This window comes from Osmia lignaria, chromosome 14 (genome assembly GCF_051020975.1).
Source record: "Osmia lignaria lignaria isolate PbOS001 chromosome 14, iyOsmLign1, whole genome shotgun sequence".
Classification (NCBI taxonomy): Eukaryota; Metazoa; Arthropoda; class Insecta; order Hymenoptera; family Megachilidae; genus Osmia; species Osmia lignaria.
The window spans coordinates 10,055,550-10,075,441 of record NC_135045.1 but is presented as its reverse complement, the minus strand read 5'-3'; the positions used below and the strand labels follow the sequence as shown (position 1 = coordinate 10,075,441).

The 19,892-nt window shown below is 43.2% G+C and overlaps 1 protein-coding gene across 5 annotated transcripts in view; it reads left to right on the top strand.

Moving 5' to 3' along the window:
- The window catches only part of olf413 (DBH like monooxygenase olf413), a 193,860-nt gene that overhangs the window by 137,758 nt on the left and 36,210 nt on the right, over window positions 1–19,892 (top strand). For 4 of the 5 annotated variants that reach the window (XM_034327350.2, XM_076692298.1, XM_076692299.1 and 1 more), the window contains 5 exons: window positions 1,337–1,423; window positions 2,263–2,445; window positions 3,303–3,755; window positions 4,524–4,717; window positions 5,603–8,148. In XM_034327350.2, coding sequence (XP_034183241.1) covers window positions 1,337–1,423; window positions 2,263–2,445; window positions 3,303–3,755; window positions 4,524–4,717; window positions 5,603–6,074 — 1,389 coding nt within the window. In that variant the 3' untranslated portion in view covers window positions 6,075–8,148. Of the gene's footprint in view, window positions 1–1,336; window positions 1,424–2,262; window positions 2,446–3,302; window positions 3,756–4,523; window positions 4,718–5,602; window positions 8,149–10,489; window positions 10,673–19,892 lie in introns of those variants that run through there. The other variant, XR_004581779.2, reaches the window with a different exon arrangement.

Sequence of the window (19,892 nt, the reverse complement as noted above, 5' to 3'; positions counted from 1 at the left end):
ACCGCGAAAAAAGAATTGCAATTTTCTCGGGATCATCGCGGCTCCGTACACCCCGCGGCTGCAACACGAACCAACCATCTTTTTCTCTCTTTTACTCCTTCCTTTCCTTCTTCACTTCCTCACCCCATGAATTTCTTCTTCCTATTTTCTTTTTTTATATTCGACAAGATCTTCTTCAACGTCAGGATAAACGGGACTTTCGATCGATGCTCGAAGGATTTTTATTCGATCGTTAAAACCCTCGTGATTGCGGCAACAGAAGAGAAGGATATTTTTAAATCGACCCTCGTATTCCATGGAACGATGAAATATCGAAATATCGTAGATTATATTGTTTTCTTGACGTGTACCTTTTGCGCGGTGGTCAAATCGTTTCGTGTACGGTTTAGCAACAAATTGATTGGTAGGAAATTCTATTCGTTATGAACATATTTTCACCGATTTGTTAGCTAACGATGAAAGAGCATAATCGAAAAGCTTGAAATGAGATACGTAAATACGTCGTACACAAGTTGTGTATTCCGATGATACAGGTAGGTAATATTACCTGAACGGTCGGTCGGGCTGCATCTCTGAGCGCGATATTAAATTCAATTTGTTTGCGTTTATTTCGTTCTCTGCTTGCCTGATATTAATCATCCCTTTACGAGGAATTCTGTATCAACCAGTTTCATAGATAGATTGAAATTAATAACGCGTTCGCTGATGGTCCCTTTGCTTACGCTACAGATATTTCGAAAATATTTTTATTGGAAAACAGAAATTGAGAGAAAGAGATGTAGAATTGTGACGGTAGTTTGAAACTATCGTTCGGTGAATTAACCTTGTCGCGTGAATTGTTCCGGAAACTCGCGCAGGAAGACAGGTGAAATTAGAAAAACAGTTTGGAGGGTAACAACGAGTGGCGTGTACCTCGCTAAATACCACGTTACTCCATTAGCGGGTATAGACGGATTTCAGCCACTTTCGTGCAGAGTCGGATGAGTTTCCAGTCGCGTTGTATGCCGGCTCTCTACGTAACGAGCGTTAACATTTGGCAAGTTTTGAGAAAGCATTTACTCGTGCGTGTACGACCAACAGCGTCCATTCACCCTCCGTTCAATCTCCTTTCTCCCCTTCGTTTCGTTGTTCGAAAAAATGACTGCCTTCTCTTTTCGCCTGAGTTTTCCTTCCAAAATAGGTAGACAATGAAAATTTTCATAGGACAATTGAAAACAAAAACATTGACTTTAAACCATTTTTTATTGCAAATAAAATTTCATTTATACATGTATGTTGAAAGTGTACGAGAATTTCTCCGCGTTTAAATAACCATAATGTTTGAATTATCTTCTAGGTACGTTTACCAGAGAAACAGGACACGTTGCTTTGGTGTCGCGTTCTCCAGATGCCAAACATTGATCAGAAGCATCACGTCGTGAAGGTGAGTTCCCTTAACTATATAACCTACTTACTCGCCGTGCCCCGCGCCGCGTCTTACGCATTCAGCTAAGCTAAACTTGATTAAACCGGGAGCGTAGGTGTAGATTTTCCTCGGCATGGGAGCAGTGAAGCACCGCGGATCCTAGTTTTCCGAGTGGAAATCCTCGCGGGATTCTCTCAAGGATTCAGAACAGTCGTTTCCTGACTCGGTTTACACCTAACCTCCTGATTAATTATATTATAATCGTTTAACGAGCCATTTGATTTGTTTCTCTGATAAACATCGATTCGAATTTATTTTCGAATCATTCGAACGAAGCATCATTCACCTTGATTAATTATATAGATTGCTTCTATTTCAAACCGTGATGCTGTGGAATCGGGAAATTACTTTGCGATATTGGTATACTCAATCGATTGGTCGATAAGAAATGTAAAATTGGACAATGTGTGATTCGTGCTAATATTACCTGGATGTTCTAAAAAATGGATATAATAATATCTGAAATCGAATCAGCAACCTTTCAAGATTATTCCGATTACATTGCCATTCTTCTCTAACGAGGATGTAAGAACATCTGTCTTTCTAATCTTCATCTGTTAATTTAATCAATGGTCGTAGCTTGTTTAAAATTCTTTACGTACGATCCTCGTCTTCTGCATTCAACGATCCATCGATTCGTTAAAAGATCGTCGATTTATCAAAGTTACTTTCATCGGTGCTGAAAGGAACGTCAATACAGAACGAATTAAGTCCTCTTACAAGTGCGATGAGTCGCTCGTACCGCTTCTTGACAAGTGACAGCTGTTGTAACAAGTTTTCTTCTCTTTCTTTTCCAGTACGAGCCGGTGATACAACCCGGAAGTCAGAAGTACCTGCATCACATGACTTTGTACGAGTGTCGCGGGGATCAGGCGCAATTGGAATCCGCCTCGAAGTCGTCCGGCAGCGTTTGCTATCAGTCCAATCAGCCGTCCCTTCAGTGCACCACAATCGCGGCTATCTGGAGTCTCGGTTCCGAGGTATGCTACGTGACGTGTTTCAATGTAAAACGACGAATTAAACAAGTTCCTGTCCCAGCGCGCCGCGAATCGTGTAAATTTTCGTCTAAGCAGAGCGGAAAATTAAATTCGTCCTCTGTTCGTTCAGTTGATCACCCGAGGGATTAATTAAAATTTTGCCTGATCAATTCTCGCGGCGAACGAACGCTTAACTCGTTACTGCATGCTGTACATACAAAGTTTTCATTTATCTTTCACGCACGATTTTGAAACATATTCCATTTATAACCAGGAAAGTTAATTTCATGTGAAATTTTTTTTACGTGATTTTAATACATCGTCGAGGGAACACTCGCGGTTGGAGCAATTAAATCGCGTCGGGATGTCGCGTGTAAAATTACCGGTTGTCCAACGGATCCTCACGGGTTGCTCGCGTTTCCAGCGACCACGAAGAAACGAGTTTACTTGCTCCCCATTGGTATGCATTACACAAAGCCCAGAATTACCGCGATACCGACTCGCGTTCCCAGCTTGTGTCTCTTACGCTCGTCTCGCGACCACGTCAGATTAACATTTGTGGACAGTGATTTATCCCGGTGTAATTATCCCCCGTAACTGATTAAAATCGTGATTATATCTCAAACATGATTTATGCGTGCAATTACGCTTGAATCGTTTTGCGAAGGAAGCTTTTAGACGAAGCCAGAGAATATGGATCATGGTAATATATAATAGAATACCAAAGAAATCATGTTCTAAGTATCTTTTATTAGTTATTCCAACAGTTCCATTTCGACGTGTTCTCAATTCGCTCTTGAAATTCGCTTCTCTGGGTCCAAGGTACGGTCTAATCGCAAGGTTCCTTGTTTTGCTCGCAGGGCTTCAATTACCCGCCGGAGGCTGGTTACGCACTCGACCCACGCTCGGGTCCTCATTTCTACATGCTGGAAACGTTGTACACGAATTCGCAGATGGACACGTTCATCAGCGACAGTTCCGGCTTGCGTTTGCATTATACGGATCGGTTGCGTACCCACGACGCAGGTATCCTTAGCGTCGGCATCGACCCGAACTGGAGGCACATCATACCACCCGGGCAGCCTGAAGTGGTCTCCGAAGGTCATTGCATCTCCGACTGTACCGGACAGACCATTCCCAACAACGGCATCAACATATTCGCCGTCATCATGCATACTCATCAACTCGGCAGGAAGGTCCGATTGCGTCAGATAAGGTCCGGCGAGGAACTGCCACCCATTGCATCTGACACCAATTACAATCCTAGTTATCAGGAGTATCGGAAGCTGCAGAAGCCCGTCAGGGTCTATCCGGTAAGTGTTGTTCGTGATTTCAATGTCACGACGCGACGCGTCGTATGCTTTGTTCCATGATCATTTAATCCTTCTTGATATCATATGTAATTATGTGTACATTCTTGGCGCGTTTCTGTTGTATCGTCTGCGCAAGCGCATTTCTGTTGGATCGTCTGCGCAAGCGCGTTTCTGTTGTATCGTCTGCGCAAGCGCGTTCCGCTTTATTCCCATAGACATGAAGCTAGTGGCGATTATTATCGCTGACGTTCATGCGTTTTTCTATTCTGTTCGGCGTATCTCGTATAAGGTGACTATTAAATTATAAAGCTCTTCTATTTTGTCTTTTTTCTCAACCCCTGGCCTCTAACAATCCTTAAGCGGTCAGGTGATTACAGATTTATTTATTTATTTATTTCAAAATATACGGGCATAGTCCTTGTGTATGTACATAGGTAATACAGGTTATGAATGAAGAGATAGAAAACGCGCAGATAGTGTTGTGACATTATTATGAGATAGACATTTTCTGTGCAAGGAGTATTCAAAAATGCATTATAAATGGAGCTAGCGTTAGACTAAAGTAGAATTGGCGATTAATAGATTATGTAGCTTATGTTTAGTTGTGATAAATAGTCGAGAAAAATATCTCTAATTGAACTGAAGCGATTTACTGTGATATAAATAAATTTGCACGCTTATTAAAATCTTGAGAAATTGCTCTTAATGATAATTTTTCGAGTCATCGTAGAAATAAGCTAATCGTAGAGATCCATGATTATGTTGCAGGGCGATCATCTGGTAGCGGAGTGCACATACTCGTCCGAGTCTCGTGAAGCAATCACGCTCGGTGGTCTAACCACCAGGGAAGAAACATGCTTGGTGTCCACTCTTTATTATCCACGCATCGAACTGTCAGTCTGCTACTCTCTGCCCTCGTTGCCAACGGTTCTACAAAGTTTAGGAGTCCAAAAGCTGATACAGTGAGTACCCTTCGACATGTTTTCATATATATATATTTCATTCGCGAAACGAGACTTTGTTCCCCCGTGATCGATCGGGATATCACGATGCTCTTCTACGTTTACGTTTTATTTTTGTTTCGAGTTCAAAGACCGTTTGATATTAATTTACACCGCATAGTTGATGTCAGGCTAATGACGAACGCGTCTCTATATACACAAAGCGTTGACCAGACGTTTGCTCCTTTTACTCTGATTACTTTAAATTGGCAATTAGGAACGGTGATGGGCCGTGCGTCACGACCGCACGACCTGTCGTTAGTTCAACGAGCACCGGTTATATTGCATCAGACAGACGCATCGCATCGTTCGTTGCATTACGTAATGTTACGTTACGTGTGTCACGAAGACGCTTCCTGCAACGTGTCACGAACTTTAATGTAACGAACGTCCTGTTTCGCTAAACACACTCCAGCCACATTGAATACCATGGCTAAATTACTGTTATTACTGCTACTAATATCGGCAGGTCGTTGGTTAGTTGGGTCGTTAACTCGGCCAGAGATCATTGTCATCTTTGCGTGACATCGCTGCAAAACGGCCGCGTTTACCAACCAGACGAGCATACGCGATCAATTTGTTTCGAAGCTCTGTTGTACCGGTTCACTCGCGATACGCCAATTTTACGCTAATTAGGATGATCGTTTCGATAACTCGCTCATCAATATCTTTCGGTCGAGAAAAATTCAATATCCGAGGAGGCAGACGCACAAAGAGTTCGCGACATACTTTGTTCCCTTGCAACGACCGTTCGTCACGAGAGCTCGGATCTCTTGCATTTGAAATTTCACCGATTCGCCGTAAGAAACGTACGAAAGCCTTGACGTATCGCGTTTGTCGTCGCAGGGGTTCCAGCCCAGTGGAAATTCAAGAACCGGCCGAGCTGAGCGGTATGACGTTGGAGGAGCGTCTAGTGAGCTACGACTGGAAGACCAGTTTCAAGAGTTTCCAAGACGCTACTCGAACAGGTACGTTCAAACCGCTTTGTTGGACCAGCGAGGGAGCGTTGCAGGGCACTGACATCCTGGAGGTCCGTTATCCGAGGATCCTGAGGCCGTACAAAGAGGTCACTTTGCCTTGCCTGAAGAAACCGTCGAGGAACAAGTTGTCGATGTTGCTGGGCGAGGACGAAGACATTGGCACACCGGTCGATCCTGACAGTGACGAGACGAACGCGGTGGAACGCGGACAATTGGTGCGTAGCAAAGTGTCCCGCAGCAGTGACGGACCAACCGGCGGAAGTTCCTCGACCAGATCGCCAGCGGTGCTTCTGATTCTTGGGATACTGCTGGCAATAGTCGGCGGCGCGTTCAGGTGAACGCTGGCTGGTCGTTAGGAGGCCGATCGATCTGTCGATCGATCGATTCCAGTTATCTAGGACGGCCGATTTATCCTGTTGTTGGTCGCGCTGGATCCGGGGAGCAGACGCATGTAAGTACATACTTGTCCCGTGTGTACCCTATGACGCGTCACTTAGGCTAAATAACAATCGTCGTATTTTCATTGATCGTTGAGAGAGGACAGAAATAGATGCCGGACTTCCGTTCAGTTACCGAACGATCGTTGTGCAATTTTTAACCGCCGTATTATCGACGGGTGATGGGTGGAACGCGAGCGTCCTGGGAGAGAGACATATTTTTGATGGGTTGCGTAGAACGAATGAAACTCTCAGGCGACGATGGGTCGCGCAGAGAACTGCCAAATATATTTTCTCGATAAGGAGCGTCCATTCGAGGGAATTCGGATCTACGCTGTCCTCATTCAAGGATCGAGAACATCTCTTTTTTCGCGATCTCTGCCCGTGTACTATTGTTACGATGTATCGCGTGCTCGCGCAGGACTCACCTTGGATATCTTTCGGTTTCGAGGACGTCGGGTATTGCGTTCTTCGGGTTAATTAGATCGCTACGCAACCTTCTAGTCTTATTTCGAACTCACTTGACATTTTCAGCTGAAAAGAACGACAAAGTTCTTTGGTGCTCCTTCTCTTTTAATAATTAACAAACCCCGAACGAAAGATATCCACGGGAAATGAAACTAGGTCCTGTCGATCGGGCGAAATTATTTTCAAGCTTCTGGACTCGAAAGAATTTATATTGTTGGCTGTTTATTTAGCAGGCTGAAAATTGAGCGCATCGAACGCGTTCCATCGTTTTTCTTCAAAAGTAAAAGTATAATAAAAGATTCCGATTTTTCGACTTTATAAGTGTAATCTCATCCAAAATACACAGTTGTTCGTGTCGATCGAGCTGTTGGAACGCGTCTCGCTCACTTTCCGCCGGTATTTGTATATTCTGTTATTATTAGAGCTACGAATAGATGCGTTTTTTAACGAGAAGAGCATATAAACGTTGGTTGATTCGCACGCGAGGCCAAGCTACCCATTTTCAGCTTCGCCGTGTCACTCGACCAATGTTTGTATGCGAGCAACCAGGACGGTCCTTTGTAATATTCTGTACAGTTTATTAAGTGTAACGCGTTGTTCGTGCGGCCGTGCCGCGTCGGCCACGGTCGACGTTTATTTATTTTTTTATTTAATTGTACAGAGAGCGAATTTACTTGCCGCGTCGACACAGTACGTTCGTCTCGTCAAGATAGGCGAGTAAGGCCGCTTTACGTTTCGCGCGAGTCACGTTCGCGAAGTGCACGTTCGGTTTCTTGATGCATGCTTCGCCGCTTACTACGGGGGACACTTGTCGTTGCGACGCTCGTCGACACAACCAGCCGCGATTCCATCGATTTATACGCGATCCATCCTACCTGCAAAAGATATACGTGCTTCCGTTTCGACGCGTACCGATTTAAAGGGGTGCTTCTTAGGTCCGTTGAATGTAATCGTTATCAATCGATCGTTATCTATTCGTATCCTTCGAAGCATCGTAATGTAATGGAAAGGGATTGTTCGAACGTGTTTTTTCACGGTTGGAATCAATGAAGGGAATAAGCGATAAACCACGTACTCTTTTCACGAATCTGAAAGCGATCCACGGATCGGTTATTGTTTCCCGTTAGATCGACTGAAATTTTTAAAGCTATTTTCCCCCGGTACACTGTTTCTCTCACCTGTTCGCTCGGGGAATAAGAGCGATCCGCGAGTAATTTATTCGACGTTCTTTCTTCTCTCGCGCTTTTAATTAAACCGAATTCGATAATTGAAACTCGCGATGCCCGGTTTAATTTGATTCCATTCTTGACTCGCGTTAATTTATCCGCGCTCGACACTCCGTGCATTCGGTTAAGTCTTCGAAGCACCACTTTAATTATTGAAAAAAAGAGAACGAGAGAAAGAGAGAGCGAGCGAGTGAGTGAGTGAGGGGTTGAATGATTGGAGTAGGAAATAAGAAAAGAGAAGAAGGAAGAAAAAAAAAAATTATATGCATGATGGCGTGCAACGATGAGGACTTACGCCAGAGCACCGCGATCGATAGAGGCACGTTGTAGTCAAGAGTCCCCTAACGCGCACACTTTTCCTGAATTCCATTAGCATCGAGGAAAATGCAGCTTTCGTGGACAAAGAGACGAGAATCGAAGAGAGCCTTGCAAACGAGCGTCTTATCGAAATTTCACGGGAGAGGGGGAGGGAGAAGAAGAAGGAGTACGCGTTTCGATTTGCATGTACGTTTTACTTTTTCCCTTCTCGGTCGTCAATTAAAATCCACGCCATTCCGTTCGATCGCGTTCTCCTGTTCGATGTTTAGAAAGCGAAGAAAAAACACCGTTGCTCGGCTAACGACGACCGACTGTCGATGATTAAAATGCTCTCTCTCCCTAGCGTAGAAATAAAATCTCACTAAAAAAAGTAGTCGACTAATCGGTAAACAATAACGCGTAGCAACGTTTTACAATTTAATACTACGGTAAATTCGTAAATGTCTCTAATAGGGGATCTGTGTGTGTGTGTGTGTAGAGATCGTAGGGCAGTCGAGCGATACTCTGTTACCTCGAGGAGAAAAAGCTATATTTTAGACGCTGGAAGATCCGTTCCCTTTTCCGATCATCATCCGTACTTGTCGAGTCGAGTTAATGCCGCGATACTGCCAATCGTCGCTTCGTTAATAATCGATCGTTCCGATACGCGATTACCCATTTTTCGTTACGTTTGTCCATTCTTTTTTTTCTTTTCGTTCATCTCGAGCTACATACATGCATAGAGGTACATGGAACCATCGAGTCAGCGCAAAAGACACGTTCACGCATACGCAAAGCAAAAAGAAAAGTAAATTAACAAGAACAGACGTATACACATAAAGGAGACAGGAAAGAAGAAATTTTTGTCCGAGAGTTGTATCTCGTCGACGATGATACGCGCGATGAGCGATGAAGCAACCGACCCGACCGACGCGACGGCTCTGAAGCGTGGAAAAACAGAAACAAGAGGAGGAACGATTCGAGAAACGCTCGAACGAGAACCGCTGCTTTCTTTCCCTCGAATTTCTTCGCCGCGTGTTGTACGTAACGTACGATCCGTCACGGGATAAGCGATGATTTATCATCGGCGAAGGAACTCGTTAGAATCGGCCGTGCGAGAGAGGCAAACAGGAAGTCGTGTACCGTAACTTCTTCCGCGCTGCGATGTCGACGCTGATTTCAGTTACGACGTGACGCGACGCTCGTTCGTTGACGCCGATGTCAACCTGAGGTTGCGACAGGGTGCTGCGGGCTGTAAAGGGGTGGCTTTAGGGGTGGATTCGAACTGCCGGTGATATGACCAGAACAATCAAGCAAAGTGTCACAAGTAAATGTCATTTATGCTGGAATAATTATGTTAGATACATAGGGAACGATATTACGCAATTTATACTCCAATGATCTTGCATCGTGTGTACGTTAGCTGGTTCGTTGTCTCGCCGGAAACTCCTGGCACCCATCGGGCTTTCGATAACGAGGAACGATTAGAGATCGGTTGAACGACTTTCCGTACGTTTCGATGCCTTTCGCGAGGTATCGTATCGATACAACGTCCGAGTTACGTGCGAGCAAACGAACGAAGCGTGCGGTACCTGAGAATCGAGAGCCTCGAGGCAGAACGGCGGCGTCGATACCGACGAAATGTTGATCGATCTCTCGATCGAATCGAGGCTATTCAATGACGCGTGTCCGTGGCTATTCGAGAGACAGCGAAATCGATATTACGACGGAAATTCGATGACGGGTAAGCGTGAATGAAGGGTGTTGCGTTCGACGAAAACACGAACGGTGCCAGGAGATCGGGATTGTATGTACTGTATGTAGAATAAAGATTAGTGAACGTCGGGAACGATGCCCGTGAAATACCATGTAACAATGAAATGGTAGAAACACGTCGATCGTGCAAGCGAATGGATAAAAAGGAATCGAGCGACTAGCGTGTGCGTGTACATAGTTAACCCTGTATATAGTTTTTAGATTTAAATTACCTCCCGGACTCTTCATAGGCACCTACTCACTCGAATTCAGGTAGCTAGCTAAATAGTATCTTGTATCTTTATAATTTACATGTAACACAACGTTGAATCTGTGTACCCCGCGAGTGTAGGGGCGCGCGGACCAACCGCGAGGACCCGCGCGCCTCCACGGATCGTACGCGTACCGGGCGCCCTTGTCCTTCCATACTGCTCTTAGATTTATACCTAATTTACACTGGATATTAACGTCTAAACGCTACACTATCATCTACACTGTAACAAATTGTATTATATTTTATATATATAAATATGTAAATGTTTTTCTAAACAATGTTTATTTCTATTATAGAGCACGTCTCCTACTGTCATTCCCTTGATTCCTGTGCCGTCCACAAGAAGATGATCCTCTCCGAATCTAGTACTACGTTGCTTTTGTCATAAACGAAAGGAAAAAGACACCAGATCCCGAATGTTTCTCAAGTATGTTTTGCAGCATTTATTCAACAACAGTCGTGCGGCGAAGGGCTAAAAGGTAAGTGGAATTTTCTTTAACCGCGGTTTAAAAAGTAGTCAAACAACCACTGTACTTCGGTGCTTGTTTTCGCCAAGTTGGAAAACCAACATTGGCGGAGGCGTTAATCGAGAGAAGCTTCTGCGTTTCGAGTCGCTAATTTCCGCCTCGCGAAGTTTCCCCTCTTCTATCATCATCAATTTCCCAGCGAGACCGGATATACAGCGGCGTGGTTCGCGGGGATACGTAGCCATAGAAACGGACCCGTAGCGCGATAGAAGGACGCTGGTAGGGCAATAAAATTAGCATGACCAGCAGCAAATCAGCCACAAGGCGGTGTACTATCGAGCGCGACACAACTAATTACAAACAGCTGTATTAGTTGCACCCGGGACCCTTCTAAAACCGCGGCGATAGCTTGGAACTGTTGGGCTGTTGCTGGCAGTTCCAATTGCCGACCCGATCTAACCGTCAGATTACAACGTGGATTTACCAAGGCGTCCAACTCTCTCCGTTCGATCCATTAATGAACAAGTTCTCGGCTAAGTTCGCTAATATTCTGGCCGCACCGACTACCGACTAATCAAACTTCCGGCCAGCCCTGTTACCTTAACGAGACACGCGGTCTTCTTCTTTTATTACCCGGTCAGATGTATTCGACCCGGTGAATTTACTAATTGCAAACCTCCTCGGGCCGTTCCTGTTCCAGGAAGTTTCGGAACCGCGGGAACGGATGTTACGACAATAAGCGTGACCGAGGAAGCTGCAAGGCAAACAGGATGAAATTCGGTTTCATGCGTGATCGCGGGAAACTCGACGACGCGAATCTAGGTGTTTGCTTTTTGATAAATTACACTCGCGTTTCGTTCCCACTGCTCTCGGCTAACTTTCGTTCTATATCGATCGGTTACCGAGTTTACGTAAAGTGCTCGGTTATATTACCTTTCAAGCGTGAAGTTAATTACAGCTGCCGATGAAGGGGGAAATTTCAACGCGACGACTTCGTTTCCTGAGAATAAACAGGCTGTTGAAGTTCGATTGCCAAGAGACGTCAGTCTCCTGCTACGATTGTTACACGATCGAACGGGGTTCTCGCGGCACTCGGCAAACAAAACGTCTCGGGAACGAGCCGTAAGGTGAGCTTAATGAAGCAATTTTTGCTCGACGAGGGTACGACGGCGTCGTTCTTGCTCGCGTTGGTCAGATCTCTATCTTGAATCCGGAAAAATGCCTTCGCGAAACAACCTGACGTCGAACAAATTGGATTTACGTTCGGTGCAGCAAAATCCTGTCTTGGATTTTGTTAAATGCTCGAACGTGGAAACACGTGACAAGGGATATCGGTTACAATTATTATTCTCTTTTTCGTTAACAAGATTGATAGAGCAATTTTCAATGTTGGGGAAGATTGAATACAAAAGTGTGTCGCGGGAAAGAAGCGACCTTTCCAGATAGAATCATCGGAGATTGATTAAAAATATAGAAAGGGGAAATTGATTTAGTCGGTAGTGAGAAATTCGAAGTAGGTCGAATAATCTCGTCGAATCTCTACAGTATCACGTTGAACGTGTGTCGGATAAAAATACATTTCTATCGATAAAGTGGAAGACAAATGTAAATAGAAATAGAAATGGAACAGAACAGAAGTACTCTAGTTAGAAGAATATTTCTGTTTTTAACCACAAGATTGATGTTACTCCGTCAGTCGAAAAGTTTAATTCAGAATTTGGTGTTACGATGTTTTATGCATAAGGTTGTCTTCGCGACACGAAATCCAATATTATTTAGCGTCGTGGTGTTACATGTCATTTTCTGTCACTCAGTCAGTGTCATAGTTCTTCTATAACGGATATATTTGGACCAGTAAGCAAAGATTAATGAAACAAGTCGTATACAATAAATTCAGAATTCGTTCCTCGAGAGGATGAGGCTAGAATCGAGGTTCATCGTTCAAGCGGCGAATAATCAAGGATTGACGATAAATCACACGGATCGACATTATCGATCAGCCATAACATCGAACGACGTTTCGTTTAATGCAAATTTCGGTGGCTTCGAAACCAATCAGCGGCTCTACCATCGCCGCGAAATTTACGTTTCCGTGCGGCGTGTAACGCACGGAGACGAGCGAGCAACGAGAACCAATCAGTGTACCTTCGATCAGGTAGCAATAAATATCTATCCTGGGCAAAGTATGCGAGAGCGACGCCTTCGACGAGAACGGGATTGTATTCCGGACTCCCTTCGAACTGCCGTCGACGTTAGCCAGTGTCGTCGATGCCGTTGATTGAAATTTATGTCCGGTGGGAGTACGCCAATTCCAGCGGTTCGCATGGCGATACCGTCGTTGCCCGCCGGCAGATTTCGGCGTTCCATCGATACAACCAGGAAATCCGGTCCACTAAACTTCCTGTTCCGAAACGATCTCCTAGCAGCACCTCATTTACCCAAGTGTGTTTCGAGATTGAATTCGATTCTCCTTTGATTCGATCCTCAGTTCTATTTTTTCTTCCCTGATATTAGAAATTTTATATCCGGCAAATAGTTTCGACAGAAATAATTTTGGTGAATATCGCACGCTTCGTCTTTGTAATTAGGTCAAAGCAATCTTATACAAGAGTTAATGATCGATAATCCTCAAATATACCACAGTGCATACAGATGTCATCACTTTGTGTCATCAATTAGAGATTACCAATCGCTATCAAATCATCAGTAGAACGGTACGACATAATTGAAACTAGTGATGTGTATCAATAACACGCGCGGTTTCCACAAAACCGTAAGAAAATCAAAGGTAAGCATCAGTTTCCGAATAAATCTATCCTCCCCTTTGCTGTAACGAAATCCAACTCTACACCGTCGCGATATCGTACTTGTTACTATCCTCTGCCTTTACCCATCGTTCCCTCTTTTTGTCTGTTTCTCTTGCCCCCTTCGCTGACCCACTTTCATCCTCAGCCATGAAACTTTGATCGTTTGTGTTGGAAGTTCGACCGTTTAATTAGTCCATAAATTAACATTGAATTACCGTGCACACTCGATCGTATCTCTCTTCGAGTGGATATTTCTTTTGCATCGCGATTTTTCTACCGTTTTCGTCGGTAATTTGCCGACTATTTTTAGGTACTGTGTGCCTGGCTAAATATAGCTATTTCTACTGAAGCTATTTCTACCTTTTTCCAACAATTCTGCCCATTAAAACTTCCAAATTGATGACGCTAATTCTTTCCTGTTAACCTTTTTCCGTTGTCCGCGCGCAGTAGTATAGGTCCGTGTATGGTCAGGCGGAACGCGCTATCGATCAAATAGCGCTGTCTTCTGTATCGATTTAATATTTCTGTTGGCGAGTTGCATTAGTTCGATAGACATCACTGTCGGCTGTGTACACAACAGTTTACATGTACTAGAAATGTCTACTTCCAGAATTTATGGCTACAGTTTCTGTTCGCTGTAAATGAATTACATACGTTAATGAAGTCAAAAAGCGTTGGTTTTTTGCTGCGGGTCCTAAATTCGTTTATGGACGAAAACATCGTTCACGGTAAATGGAATATGTCCCTCGTTCGCAGCCTAAAAACGTGGCCAACTTTCCGAGAACATTTCTTTATGTCATCTACGGTGCGCGATTTTTTTGAACTTCTGAAACTACCGCTGGGACGAAACTTTATAACTGCTAGCAACAGACAGGTCGGAATTAATGAGGCATTCGAAAATTCAAGTTCCACGTGAAATCGTTCATCTTGTAAGCTAATACGCCGTTCTCGAAGCATTCCTCCGTTTGAATGTCGAGAATTGGCTGGGGAACTTTCAGAATTCACATGGTTAGTTTAACCCGTGAAGCTTTTACGCCTCATTTACCGCGGAATAGAAAGATTTAAGGTTCCACGAATATTATCAATTTCGGGACAGAATACACGTCACAATATTTGATCTAATGAAGATCATAAGCTCTCGGTTTTGGTGTTTGAAAAAGTATATGTACTTTATTCAGGGTTCTGCGATAGATATAACGTTCAAGTAAGGAAGCAAGAATTTGTGAAATGTATCGATTGCTAGTTTCCGATAAATCAATGCCAACAGGAAGTACCGCTCGCTCGAATAATTTGCCAGCGGCACCATTTTTCACGGAGGCACGTGAATGTGGATTTACAGTCAACCATGATCCACTTCATCCTTTCCTTTTTTTCTTCTTCCCTTACCCTGGCTCGTTCGGGGGTTCGTCCCGTCGGACTGAAACCAGAGGTTATTAAGCAAAAATATGCGGTTCGTCGAAAGTGAAGTTCACATTTGTCTCCCGCCGAGCGAGCTGAAATTGCATTAAATTCGCCCAGCTGAGTATTTGAGGGGCGGAAAAACAGTGGAGAAGGAACGGGACAGGGGTTAGAGAGTGGTGAAAAGAAAAGTACGGTGAAAGATGAGTTAAACGATGTGATTTTAAAACTTTATTGGTTGCGAATACGCGGAATCACAAAGGCACTGTTCTTGAGACATTTTATATTGTATATTTTAAATAGAATTTATAGTAGCTTATTTTAAATTTTAATACCTTATCACAGATAAAATATTCCAACGTTTCTGTATCGAATTTTCCAACTTAGTTTTTTGTTCTATCTATCATTAATTCTATAAAATTGACAGTGAGGTATATTTTACTGCAAATATTTTTACATTTAATTTCCATTTTCCAACTTCAATCGCTTGCTATTTCAAAATGTGAAATCATCCAAATTTTCAACAAGACATACAGTTTAGAATTCGAAGACTTTTCGAAGGTAAATATTATTTTGTAGTTTCTGATGACATGCTTCCAGATTCATTAATTTTCTTGAAGTTCCTTCGTTCTCCTTATCTTTTCCCCGGAGCGTTTTGAAAACAAAGAAAAGTCGGCAAATTTCCAACATTTCACTCGTGCACATTCGAAGCCGACATTGTGTAATGTTTATTTTGTATTTCATCCGTGAATCGAATGTCGTTGTTTGTATTTGCATAAATACGGGGAAACGTTTCTTTTCTTTGAACGTCAGAATAGTTTTCGTGGATTTTCTGCAGACGTCTCGTGGGAATCGAATTTCGGCTTCAGACTTTCACGTTGCACCTTTTCCGCGCCTCTGAACATTTTTTCTTTTACGTAACGCCTGGGAAACTTTTACTCATCAGCAAATTTTCCTCCTCGCTCGGACCACGATTATTCGATCGATCGTTCTGCAACGCCTTTGCTAACTTAATTAATACTACAATAGATATTCGCGGTATAAAATTCATGTCCTCTCTGATATTTCTTCTTGCGTTGTAGAACAACGTTCGCGGAGATGTTCAATGATTCCTGCGCTTTAGCTGGAGGCGATTCAAAGTCCACACGAAGACCCTCTTGTTGGGGCAGGGAAAAGAAAACACGCTGTTATAAAATGTAGCCACGGAAGGGATCAAGTGGGGAAATAAAATCATGGGAATGGTAGGGTGGCACGTTGATGGGATTCTTAGTAAACGCATTCTGGAGATTGTTTGCTGGAAAATAGAAGAGCTGCTTATTTTCTGATGCTAAAATAACGTGGTATTATGTGATAATGCGGAGACGGATGAATTTTAAGAGCATCTTGTCAACGATTATTCATTTTCAAAGTAAAAGACGGAAATTGCACTTAGAAAAAACGAAGAGCATCGATAGGCGTCGATAACCCCAAAGGGGTTAATTTCTCGTTGTGACGTTCTATCAAAGGAATATTCGAAATAACGACGCACCCCCACAGCTATGCTGGTTGCAAAACGATCGAAGATCATCAATTGCCTGCGGGATCGCGGAAACGTAGCGAGGAAAGTAAAGAAGATACTTGAAAGAGAATAAAGGCGAGGAAGGTTTGAATGGAGGGTGAAGAAGAGAGGATAAAGGGGTTCAGGGGAAAAAACAGAGGGTTGGCCGGTTGTATAGCAGGAAGTGGCGCGACCGGTCTAGAAATTTATTAGCCTAGAACGCATTCAGCTGCGACACGTCACTGTAAATTAACAGCAAACAGAGAAACGAAGTGACCAGGTTTTCTCCAACTCTTTTTCCTCGCCGTCTATCCTCGTTCCGTCCTTATCCGTACCAGTCATTTGGCGCGCCGTGTTTTGCCGCTGCCGCCTATTCGACGATGAATTAAAACATAAATTTCAATCAACCAAGGGAAGACATTTATGGTGGCTTCTAACTCGAGCGACGTCGTCGTTCTGTGTCGTTGGCAAAGCGACCAGTCGATTGCACCGGGAATGCTGTGCACGTGGACAAAGGGAAAGAGCGAGAGGTAAAGAGGAAGAGAAGGCAGCGGTATCGGTGAATAAGCGATTACGAGCAACCTCGAATCGATTAAACGGATATCGCCGTCTTCGTTGTCGACGCCTGGCGTCGTTATAGGATCCGCTTTAAGCCCGCAGACGCGTGCACGCGTTTCCTTCCTCATTCGTTCGGACTTTGTTTACCTGATCGAACGAATTTCTAATTCAATCATACATTTAGCAATCGTTTAAGTTTTTCAATCTTAGACAATTTAGGTAAACGAATATACAAATATTTGAAATATTATACCTTGGGAAAATTGTGGTAATATGACTTTCATCAAATTTCATGCTTTTTAATTATAATTAGCTTGCCTCAATTTTACTTAATTGGAGTTAAAAACTTCTGTCGTGGTAAATGAATAAATAACAAGCGGATTATAAATGCATTGTGCATAAGTGAATTGCATACCCGTGTTAATAGCCGTTGTACAAATAGAATTAAAAAGAAATTTGTATCGCGGGTAAGTGTTTCGATTTGCACTTCAAGGTTCTTTCTCATTTTCTGTACTCGGTGTATTGTAAGGCGTACAACGCGGGTGGTGTAAATTTATTCAACGACCGCGATAGTATCGATTCGGTCGTCGACAAAGTTTCGCGGCGTGTTGTCGAGCCGATATTACTTTTAATTACAGGTAGGACGCGGCTTGTTTTTCGCAACAAGCCGGCTGGTTCGTTAATTATTTCGCATGTGCGCGCTGACCCCGTCAGTTGTTCGCAACTTTAAACAACAGCCAGTCGGCAACAGGTAGCTCGCGATCACTTGTAATAAGCTAATTATTCTGGCGCGTGTAATAGAAAACCATTAGCAAGTAGCGCGTCACGCCATTATTAACCGCGCACCTCCGTCAAAGCAGCTCCATCGCCGCCATCGCGTCAACGTTAATTGATGCACACGTCGCGAATACTGATCGACGATCCGGTAGCTTCGTATAAATCGCTCGGCCAAAGGTTCTATTTCAAGCTGATGAAATATTTAACAACTTCGGTCCTGTTTTTCCATCCCCAGAGGGTGATTTTTAATTGGGAGAAGAAGTCCATAAGGAAAAACAACATAAATTATTTTGCAAATAAAAATTTAACTCAGTTTTCTGTATTTTCTATCAGCACGCGGACGTACGTAATAACAATTCTGATAATGTATTCATTACCGGGATGAAGGTATCGTTTAAAATTGTTCTCCGCGAGTGACGTATCAGAAACGGTATTCGATTATTTATTTTTAAACTGAAAAATGCAAAATTGCGCGCTTCGCGTTCAATCTCTCAGGGGAAAGGTATTTGCAAGACGCATAACAAATTGATGAAGCAACCTAGCACGGCTTATTACACTGGCAACGTTTTTGTACGTTCTTTTTTAGAAACGAGGAAAAAAATTCAGTGTGTCTAGAGGATGGGACACTAGGGGACGAAAGTTCACGTAAACGTTTTCCTTTCTTTTCTTTTTTAACAGAAATTTTTCTTTAACAGAAATACCGGCAACAAAAAAGAAAGGAATAAAGTTGGTATTTTTATAAAAATGTGTCCACGAGGAAAGTTTCGTTCGAATTTCTTAGAAACTTGCTTCGTGAAAATAATTTCTCCAATTACTTGACCTAAATTAACTACCTAATATACACTTCCTCGGATCTACCTGTTTCTATGTAATTGATGAGCTATACTCGTGCAATTAAATAATGAAACATCGAGGTCGTCGCGTATTTAGTTTCACCAGCACTCAGCCGGTGCACCGTTAATGCTTTCGACGGGACTTCAAAGCGTTTTGGAAGAAACATACAGCGGGTCAGCGAGGGATCTAGCTAAGCACCGTGAGGGTAGTTTTAAAAGAGGGCTTTTAAGGGCCACAGTTTGTACCTGTTCCACTTGCAGCCACGTCTATTTTACCCTGTTCAAGCCTTCGAATTCAATTAACACTTAATGGAACGGTGCATCAGAGTGCTCGCGATGGAACTAAACGAAAGCATCCGACGTATGATATCTTTATCGTGACTGAATAATTGAAGCTTTCCTTCTGATGCATTTAACATTAATCTTGATCTTCAGTCTTAAGCAACCGACTTAATAATACTAATTCAGCAAGCTTGATAGACTTTCAACCTGGTTTGCTAAATTCTTGAATGCACATAGGTCAATCAAACCCATAGCGCAATTGTTTCTTAGCAACGAAACATGCAAACATGTATATGTTACAATTTGAGAAAATTAATATAATACCTGCGATCCCATAACATATTATTATTTAACGAACGAGAAAGTAAAGCCAAGGGAAAATAAATTAATTTGATCGACCCTAGGAAGAATCCTTTTGGCAAGCACAAAGGGAACCTATTATCACCGATTTCCGTGAGCTACTTACAGCAGGGCAATAATTTCCCTACTTATCTTGTCGCCCTCGTAAATTCCGTAAAGCCGACGAATTATGTCATCGCCTCTTTCTACGTAATACACTCTGGTCATGGTACCATGGTAGCCAATAAACGAGTGAAAATCATTCATCGATAACAGGCCATCGAATACCAGCCGATAGTAATAAAAATAATTGCAAGGAAGGAAGGAAGGAAGGAAGGAAGGAAGGAAGGAAAGAACGAGGTGTCGTGACATCGGAAAAGTGGTCGCCGACCACACATGACCGTCCCATTCCCCTTCGATAGGAAGAACCTCTATTGGGACGTGCACGATGGTTTCCAGCAGGAAGAAGAAAACGCGCTCCAACTCTGGCAAAGATTCGTCTCGATGAAAGAGCAAAGTCCAAGTTACGGCACGGAGTTCGATTCAATCAGCTTTCATTGTTTAAAAGTGCTGCTCGCGATACCACAACGTCGCCACTATCACATCTGTAAGTTGTTCTATCTTTTGTACTGGCAGCATGGTCCACCACCAGTTAACAGAGGTGTGTTATAGCTTTCAATAAGTACCAACACCTCTTCGTG